The following is an 8692-nucleotide window of genomic DNA, read 5'->3' on the forward strand; positions in this document are numbered from 1 at the left end:
GTTGAGATTAAAAATAGGTAAAAACATTCTGCAGAAACCTGGTAATGAAGTCTCACTGCCCTTGTGCTCCCTGCCAGGAAGGGGCTAAGGAGTTCAAGCCTGTCAGGCTCATCACCTCCGTCAGTTAAACTCTCACCTCCGAAATACACACATGTATTTGGTGGAGAGGAGAGCCAAAAGGGCTGCAGGGCTGTTCCACGGGACAGAACTAAGCTCAGACCGGCACGTGCTGCTGACAGCCAGTCTCACTTGGAGGGAGTGCGAGGCCGTGCACCACAGGAGACACCAGTAAGGGCAACGGCGCTCCTTGCTGACAGCTGTAATAAAAAGGTCAAGCCAGGGAGAGCTCTCCTCTCTTTTCCAGCAAGGACCATCTGGCCCAGAGTCAGAAAATGCTAAAAAAACTGCTACTCGGTCCCTAAAGCTGCTAAGGGCCAGCGTCAGTCTCCAGGCCTGCCCAGGTGGCACAACATCACAAACCCCAAACCAAGAAGGACTTGAGCATACTCTTCCTCCTCGTCAGTTGTGAACAAATTCAGCCGGAATCCTGTCTCGCTGCCGCCAGGTTTCTCGATCTCCAGACCTCCCAGCAGCCTGGCCAAAAAGTTCAGTTCTTCTTTAGCAAGAGGGTTAGGGGCTATGTTCTCCTGCAGGAAACAGCAATGGGTTCACTGGTCAGGTTACCAGGGAGATGAGGGCTGCAGTCATTTTTGTGTTTGCTGATATTACATAAGTGTTCTTCAGAATGATATAAATACACTTCTGCATTGGTAATGGTACAGATTGTGCTGATAACTAGTAATTATATATTTTAAATGGTTGCTTGAATTTATAGACCCAGGACAAGATAATGTTCCAGCTAAACTGAGCAGCTGAGAAATCTGTAAACCAAGCTTTCTGTTTTCTGAAGAGATGATGATAGGAAGCGAGTAGACCATTGCATAACCTGCGTGTAAGATTCTTTAGGAAAATGTGCCCTTCCACTAGCTCAGAAGGGATCATGGAGGATTGGACGAGGCTCTGAGAACAACAGAAGAGGTCTCCCTGAAGTTATCCTGTAACTGTAGACTAAGAAGATGCTTATTGCTTCCCTGCGAAAGGAGATGAAGGGGAAGACAGCGTAACTCTACAGTAAATGATTTGGAGATGGCAGACGTGGGTGTTTCAGTGTCCCCATCCATTAAGAGAAGCAGAATGTAAAATCTGGTTGATGTGGTGAAAGCGCTGAAAGGAAACGCTGCCACCAGGTGTGAGCAGGCGCGGGACTCGCTGACACAGACTAGTTAACCAGTGACAAGCACAGAACAACACTGACCTTCGCGTGGGATGCCAAGTGTTTGGATGATCCTGACATGTGTGTCTCTACTGGCCGACTAACACTGTACCTAGAGAGAAGCACACAAGAGGAAGAGCAAACTGTTAGCTGTCCATCATACCGGAACTGGAGGAGGCAGCACAGGATCAAAATATGATTTTAGGATATTTTTCTATGACTGTAAATAACCGGAATGAGAAGTTACAGTTCAGCTTTATGGATTACTGAGGCATTGAAATGTGCGAGCAACAGAGCAGTAAGAAAGAACACTGCTCTCTCTTAATCTGTGAATGGAAAAACTACTGAAGACAAACACAGAGAAAAGAAAGGATGTCTTGAATGCAGTTAAATTAGATGACATTTCAGAGAGTATGCAGTACCAGCTGAGAACACTCTGCTCTACTGTAAATATTTTGCTCCTTACACACACCTATCCACACGTGTTCTGTTTCAGGACATCACTCTGTAAAGAAGTCACACTGAAAGTAGCAAACCAGGCAAAAAAGAAAACACACAAAGCCGAAGAGGTGCTTCCGAACAAATCCGTAATGATCCACGCTTAGTTCATGCTTCTGTGTGGGACAAAACTGACTTACATGTTTGTTCCAAGTTTGAGGACTCTGTCTCCATAAAGGTCAAAAGATCCTTCCCTTTGTGGAGTAACATAATTTCCATCAGTGGTGAACTCAGTTCTTTTAACTTCATCTCCATTGTGATTAAAGATCCTTAAAAACAAGGCATTATTGAGCCAAGTTTAGTAGTTTTATTACTGATTTTCAGTACTGAATTCCTCTGCTTACCGCACAAGGAAAAGGGGAATAAAACCTTACTCTGTATGTTAGTAAATGCTCATTTTGAAGGATAAATTACTAATTGCTAATTTACTGGAATAGAGAATGGCAGAAACAGCTCAGTATTTCACTGCTGGGTAACTTGGTCCCAGATCCTGCTCTTTACACAGTACTTACAGGAGGTTGAGCTATCCATGCAACACGAATGACAGTCTAAGCTCGATTCCTGTTAGACCTCTGGGACTGACACGCACGGCACTGCCAACAGTGTAAGTGACAGTTCAGAATTCACCTGATGAGTCCTGGAACTTCTGTACCCCACGGAACAGGGCCTGATATTGGCAGCACAAAGCGACCGTTAGAGTTTTGCACTTTATCCTTCAGAAAGATAGAGACCTGCAAAAGAATAGTCCACCTTCTAGAAAAATCAATTACGTACCTTCTGACCCAAATTCTTTGAAGCCTGACCTTGCAGCCTTCCTGCCTAGACCGGGATTGGTTTCCTAAAGATTTTGATCTCTGTACAGAGACTGATACAGCCAAAGCCAGCAGTATAGAACTGTGGTCCAGAGGATGGGCACAGTGATGCAACATTAAAAACAAAGGGTGCTGTTTATGCACTTGAGTGTGATAAATTTATTTAGAGTATCAAGCCCCATGACTTCAACCTCAGGTCCTTGGTTTCGTATCAAGTTTCTACTAAAAGGAAAATCATGTTTATCAACTAGCAAATCCGTACTAGTAGGTGTTCATTTTTTCATAACATTTTAGAATTACTGTAGTGAATGTGCTCAATTCGTACAATTTTGAAGATTGAAATTGCAAGCACATCAAGATGACTGAAAAGCATAAATAACAACCCCAGATTTACAGTGTAATTATGACAAAATACCTTCATATTCTACCCAGAAACTCCCTTCTGTTCTTACCAACTAGTTATATTGGGCTCTTACCCTTATGTGCATGTCCTGAAAAAAAATGAGGAGTGTTTGCCTGATGAGCTGAAATTCCCCATCGGAGAGACAGCAGTACGTCTGGAAAAGAAAAACCATGGTGCACAGCTTTGCAAGCGCACTGCGTCCAACCCAGGTCAAGGCAGAAACGAGTGTATCGGACCACCGCTAGCCAAAAATGGTCCGTGCGTGGCAGGGGAAGCAGAATTGATACAAGGGGGGCTGCTGGTCATTATCAGTAATTATTACCCGTGACTAAGAGTCTGGTTTCATTTCTGCTGAGGTCAGTGGAGACTTTGAGCAGGCTGACTAAGCAGCGCAGAGCTAAACCGGGCCAGTAGAGAGATACCACTTGACTCATAGACATCTCCCCTCCAGAAGCCCTCTAGAAACATTTCATGACTTCCCAGAACTTTTAAGATTTTATGAAACCAGCTCCCTTTCACTGGGACACTCATACGCTTCGTCCGAGGAATCGCAGCAGTTACACGAGCTGAAGTTGTGGACCGAGAGGCCAGTTTGGTTAAAAAGAGGGGAAGGTTACTCAGATAGTTCTCTGAGGATGGGAACCTATCAACCTCCGCACTTGACACGGCACTTCTTAGTGCCAAATCAGCCTGAAAGGGAAAAAAAAACCCTCTCAAGCAACAGCGTGTCCCACCGTTTTCCTAAGGATTCTTACGTCAATCAGCTGTCGGAAAGTTTCGTCCACTTGGTTCAGGATGCCAGGAGAGTCGTGTACGAAATCCTTGATGGCGTCCAGGTGATTGAATGTGACCAGCAGAATGTCTCTGGGCCGCGGGCACAGCAACACTTGGTATTTGAAAGCCATAGTCATAAGGTCATAGAGCTGCAAAAGAACACGGGGAAATCTTGGTTCCGTCGCAACAGGGAGCGCGGCGCCGCGTAGGTGACTTCCCGTTGGTGTAGGAAGGGGTTTAAACCCCGAGGCTGGCACATGCCTATGGTAGGAAGAACCATTTTAGCCTTGTTTCTTAGGAAAATAAGACCTCTGGAAACACACTGTCAGCCCTCCTGCTGGTATCTCCGACTGCCTTTAAAACTACTGCTGATTTCACCGGCACCGGGCAGCGGTCTCGCGGGGAATCCCGTTCCTAACGACTTACACGTTTACATATTAAAGCAGAAATACTTGGTTCTGAAGGATCTGGTACTCCCACGGATTTCCCCAAAGCTTCCTTGTCAGAACCACGTTTACCAAGGATGCAAACTGCAAGATGGCTGTTACAAAGTGCTTCCCGTGGCAGTGAGGTAGAGCCACGCACTAATCACGCCATCAGAGACTAGTGAGCGGCAGCGCGGTCAGGACTGGGCGGGAGGTCTGCTTTACCTTGTCCATGCTCGCCTGGTTCAGCCTCATGATGGAAGCGTGAGCGAGCCGGTCGTACACTGTGCGCAGAGCTTTCTTGGAATAGAGTTCCTGTGGTTTAAACAGCTCTTCCATAAATTTTTTATTGAACATGGTTGTGATGATGTCATTCATAACTGCAAAGACAAAGAGTCTCTGGTTTTTGCTTCAGAAATGGAACATTCATCCCACACTGAGAACTTGGAGACGGGCAGCGGTGAGGGTTGACGTGAACGCCGCTACGAACGTGAACCTAGTTCACCTGTGGAAACCAGGTACAAAGCCACAAAGGAAAAAAAGGAGGAGGCACATCGCTTCTCAATCCCGCACGGCTCTGAGGGAGCAGACTGACTGTGCCCAGGGGCAGAAGTGCTGCTTGGGCTGTAACAAACCCTGGTTTCCAGTGGGAATACGACTGGGATTGTGGCCTTGTTTTTACAGCTACAGCTGGCACTTCCTACTTTATAAATAATTTTGTTTACAGGCTGCTCTGACGTGTCTGATCTATAAAAGTTGCAGTTCTGTTTCCTGTGCTGCATGGCTCCAGATTTTTGCAAACTACAGCTGACCCTGCCTGTTCTCTCTTTAGCCTCTGACACTATTAGTCCATTTTTCCTTCTAAACATAAGCTCTTGGATGATTCGAGGCTCCTTGAAGTATTTGTTTCAAACGGATTAACACTGACAAGTATTTAAGGAAGCACTTGTAACGCTGGGATCTATGTCAGGCCATTCCCGGCTCTGACACAGCAACACCTGCAGATGCCAGTGCGGTTCAGAAGCCCAAAGCTCTAAACTTCCTTACACATGCTTCATTTTAAGTGGGAATTTAGACATGGAATTGTTATGCGACTCAAGAGCATGTAGAGCTCAGGAGTGCTGAGTACACGGGCTATGCCCTGGTTATCGAGCTTCTAATGCAACAAAGAGAGAAAACATTGTGCAGCGATTCAAGCAGATGCAGCATCTTAGCTCTTGTGCTGGATCTGATAATTTTATTCTCTACCTGACACATTCTGCAGTTATCATAAATAAGCATTTATTTATCAAAAAAAGCATTAAGTGAAAATGTCAATTCACCCAGGTTACTGTCCAAGCATGATTTTTCCTAAGCAGATGCTGCTGAAGCTCATAATGCCAGCTGATTCCTACGGATATTATTCCTATTCTCCTCAGAATATTCCTGTTCTCCTTAGGAAAATCTCCAAGGAAGTAAGAACAAAGAAAAAGTGAACATCTACGTGGTGGTAGTGACTAGCTGTTTGACTGCTGGCATTACTCATCGGTGGGTTGGACACCCGGCTTTTCACAACTGCCGCACTGGAGCGACACAAACAGCCAACAGAAGGCTGATGCCCCAGTCGCTTTACCTTTTCTCAGATGATGAACTCCCTGGGAACGCTGCTAGGAATGACGTGGGTGCCGAGAACCGGGACACTGACAGCTCTCTTCCCGAGTGCCAGTGCCTTCGGAGGCGATCCTCTCTCCTTGCTCAAACCTGATATTCGCAGGTTTTCTCCCACGCTGGTGTGCGTCACCGGTGACACACCTCTTGGCATCCCTTGCTCCGTAGCTAACGGGGCTCACTGGTTGCTGTTCTGGGTACCCAAGCGGTACAGGCAGACCCCAGCTCCGCTTCTGAGCAGCGTGGAGTACAAAACCACCTAACTGCAAATGGGGAAAAAAATCCTTCCTCTTCCTCCCTTCAGATAAACTGTCCATAAAACAATCCCTACTTGCAGCCTGAGGCTAAACTCCTCACTTTTTCAGTGGAGAAAATCAAATATATTAGTATTAGTATATATTTGATTTTGCAAGTAATTGATTATGACAAAAATCAGAACTTCGGCCTTATAGTGTTATCAAGAAAAGGGTTTTTAAGTCACTCGTGTATGTTGACCGCACAAAGGCTTCTCCTCCGTCTTTGGAGAGTCACTAACAACCAAAACCGTCAGGAGACGGACAACGTCCCAGTACGCTGACTGTGGCTGGTACGCGGTCACAGCGGAATCGGAAGATGCGTGTTAGCCACACACCCAGCCTCACAGAAATTATCTTCTGAAATTAAAACCTCTGGTGTCGGCTATAAAAAGAACTGAGAAAGACATAAAGAATTCACGGTAAAGGGCAAATCTCAGGCGGCACGTTTGATAATGACAGAGCGAAGAGATCTCGGAGCGCAGGTATCCCTGGGGAGATGCACACACCATTCTAACGATGGCAAATAACAACGAAAGGAGCGTCAGCTCAGGGAAAATGGCACGCCAAGCAACAAAGCATAAAAGCAGAGAGGGGTTTCATCAACGGGGACGGGGAGAGGGAAACCAAGTGTAGGCAATGCGATGGACAGAAGAGAAGCCGAGGGTTTACGGTGGTTTTCGCCTACGTGTGCCATGTCACCGGCGACAGACACGTCCCAACGTCTAGCGCGCTGTCACGTAACATGGTTCGGATGCATGACATGAGACCGGAATCTTTACACCTGGATTATGCTCGTGCTTCCCAGGGGGACATTCAAGGCAGCAGAGGGAATGTTCCGAGTTCAAAACAGTCACACATTCGACTTGCAAGGGTTTGGAACAAGGTTGGGGGCAGGCAAAGGCGCCTTGACATGGCTTCCCCAGTGACAGGATTGGCTGGTTGCTCTGCAGGACTCCTCAGAGACCGCCCCAAGAGCGGTGTTGACGGGCAAACATTTTTCTCTCTCATGGGATCTGCATCTGTGCTGCTACCATCTACATATGCTAAAGCGGGTTTTCATACAGCTCCTCAGCATTTTGGATGTGACAGCAGAGGAATAGGGCACCTTTTAGACCTCTGAGACATTAAAAGCTGCAAAAACGTGTTTTTGGAAACACCACGTAATGGTAGCAAAAAACCAAGCCGTGGCAAACTCCAGGACATCGGTGTTTACCTTCAGTAAATATTCAAAACCTACAAACGATGCTTATTTTGAAAAACACAAATCATAACCCTGCTCTCCCTTAAAAGAGGGCTGCTCAAAAGGACACTGGAAGCTCTACTCGCGTTCACCTCCCAAAACACCTGAGGTAGCTGAGGAGATGCATTTCCTCACCCAGCTCCTCACCACACCCCTTTGCCGGAGGCTGCCGTTTCAAGGCAGAGGCCAGAAGGAGACGCAGGCTCACCCCTCGGCTGCCCCACTGCAGAACCCGACCCTCAGCTCAAATCCCCCCTCAGGGACAGATTCAGTCAAGATGAGCTTGGCTGAAGTGTGGGCACCGTTGTGATCACGCTGCTGCGAGGGGGGTGACCGCTAGCGGAGAGGGATAAGCAGCCAGGATGGAAATGCCTTCAACCTTCCCTGGAGTTCACCTGTCAAAACCCTAAGCAACGGGTTAGAAAAAAAAACTTAGAAAAATGCAGTATACATAAAATTCCTGCGTTTAAGCAGAAAAACAACCTTCACGCTGCTCACATAATTATAAGCTTGCATTAATATGATGCTAGAAAAATACAAACATTTTGGCTAGAAAGACTGCTATGATAAAAAGTTTTGATCTATTTATAGGCTTGGTTAAATTAGCAATTTGGTTCTGAAACCGTATGATTTTGAGATGTTGTCTGTTTTTTTCTGAGATCTGTAGTTAAAGTGCATTTTAATGAAGAGGTGAATATATTATCCACCTTGGACACTATGGCTAGAAGGCTGCAGGAACAGCATACGGTGTGTTCACGTACGATGAGCCTCGTGTGCATGTAGTGGTGTTTGTCTACTGCATGCAGCTAGAAGGTTACAGTACCTCGTTTCCTGTCCACATCTGTCCATTCATCTACACGAAGCATATAAAACAAAAACATCGGTTCAAGAAGTAAGAACAATAGTTGCAAGAAGAGTAAAAGAAATAAACTAAAAGGGAAAAAAGAAACAAAACAAAAAAAAGGCAATCTACCTAATGGACTTGGGTTTTTCTCATCAGCATTTGGTGCTTAACAAGACCGAACTCTTCAGTTACTTGGCATCTTTCACTGAGCACACGAAGGATGAAACCTTGCCCTGCCCTTGGAAAAAATCCTGTTGCTTCCACGGAGAGAAAATCTTACTTTGGATCAAATCTTTAGCTTGGGAAGTTTTCAGCTGGTTTGTGCACTTTACATGGGAACAGTACTCGAGTGAACAGTTTTAAGCATTAAACAACCACCGCAGTGCAGATGAAACCACATCTCCGTACAACTGATGCCTGATTTTTTTTGGAGCGTGAGAGATGTGTGTGGATAAACTAGCACAGCTCTGATTTTCCTGC

General features: G+C 46.0%; 1 protein-coding gene across 1 annotated transcript in view; it reads right to left on the reverse strand.

Moving 5' to 3' along the window:
• The window catches only part of OSCP1 (organic solute carrier partner 1), an 8978-nt gene extending 729 nt beyond the window's left edge, over positions 1-8249 (reverse strand). Inside the window, exons 1-8 of the mRNA XM_010149190.1 lie at positions 8192-8249; positions 4411-4565; positions 3742-3909; positions 3060-3140; positions 2399-2502; positions 1912-2040; positions 1316-1385; positions 508-647 (exon numbers count right to left, since the gene is read on the reverse strand). Coding sequence (XP_010147492.1) covers positions 508-647; positions 1316-1385; positions 1912-2040; positions 2399-2502; positions 3060-3140; positions 3742-3909; positions 4411-4565; positions 8192-8249 — 905 coding nt within the window. The remainder of the gene's footprint in view (positions 1-507; positions 648-1315; positions 1386-1911; positions 2041-2398; positions 2503-3059; positions 3141-3741; positions 3910-4410; positions 4566-8191) is intronic.
• Positions 8250-8692: the final 443 nt, after the last annotated feature.

The sequence above is a fragment of the Eurypyga helias genome, unplaced genomic scaffold (assembly GCF_000690775.1).
Source record: "Eurypyga helias isolate BGI_N326 unplaced genomic scaffold, ASM69077v1 scaffold223, whole genome shotgun sequence".
Taxonomy (NCBI): domain Eukaryota; kingdom Metazoa; phylum Chordata; class Aves; order Eurypygiformes; family Eurypygidae; genus Eurypyga; species Eurypyga helias.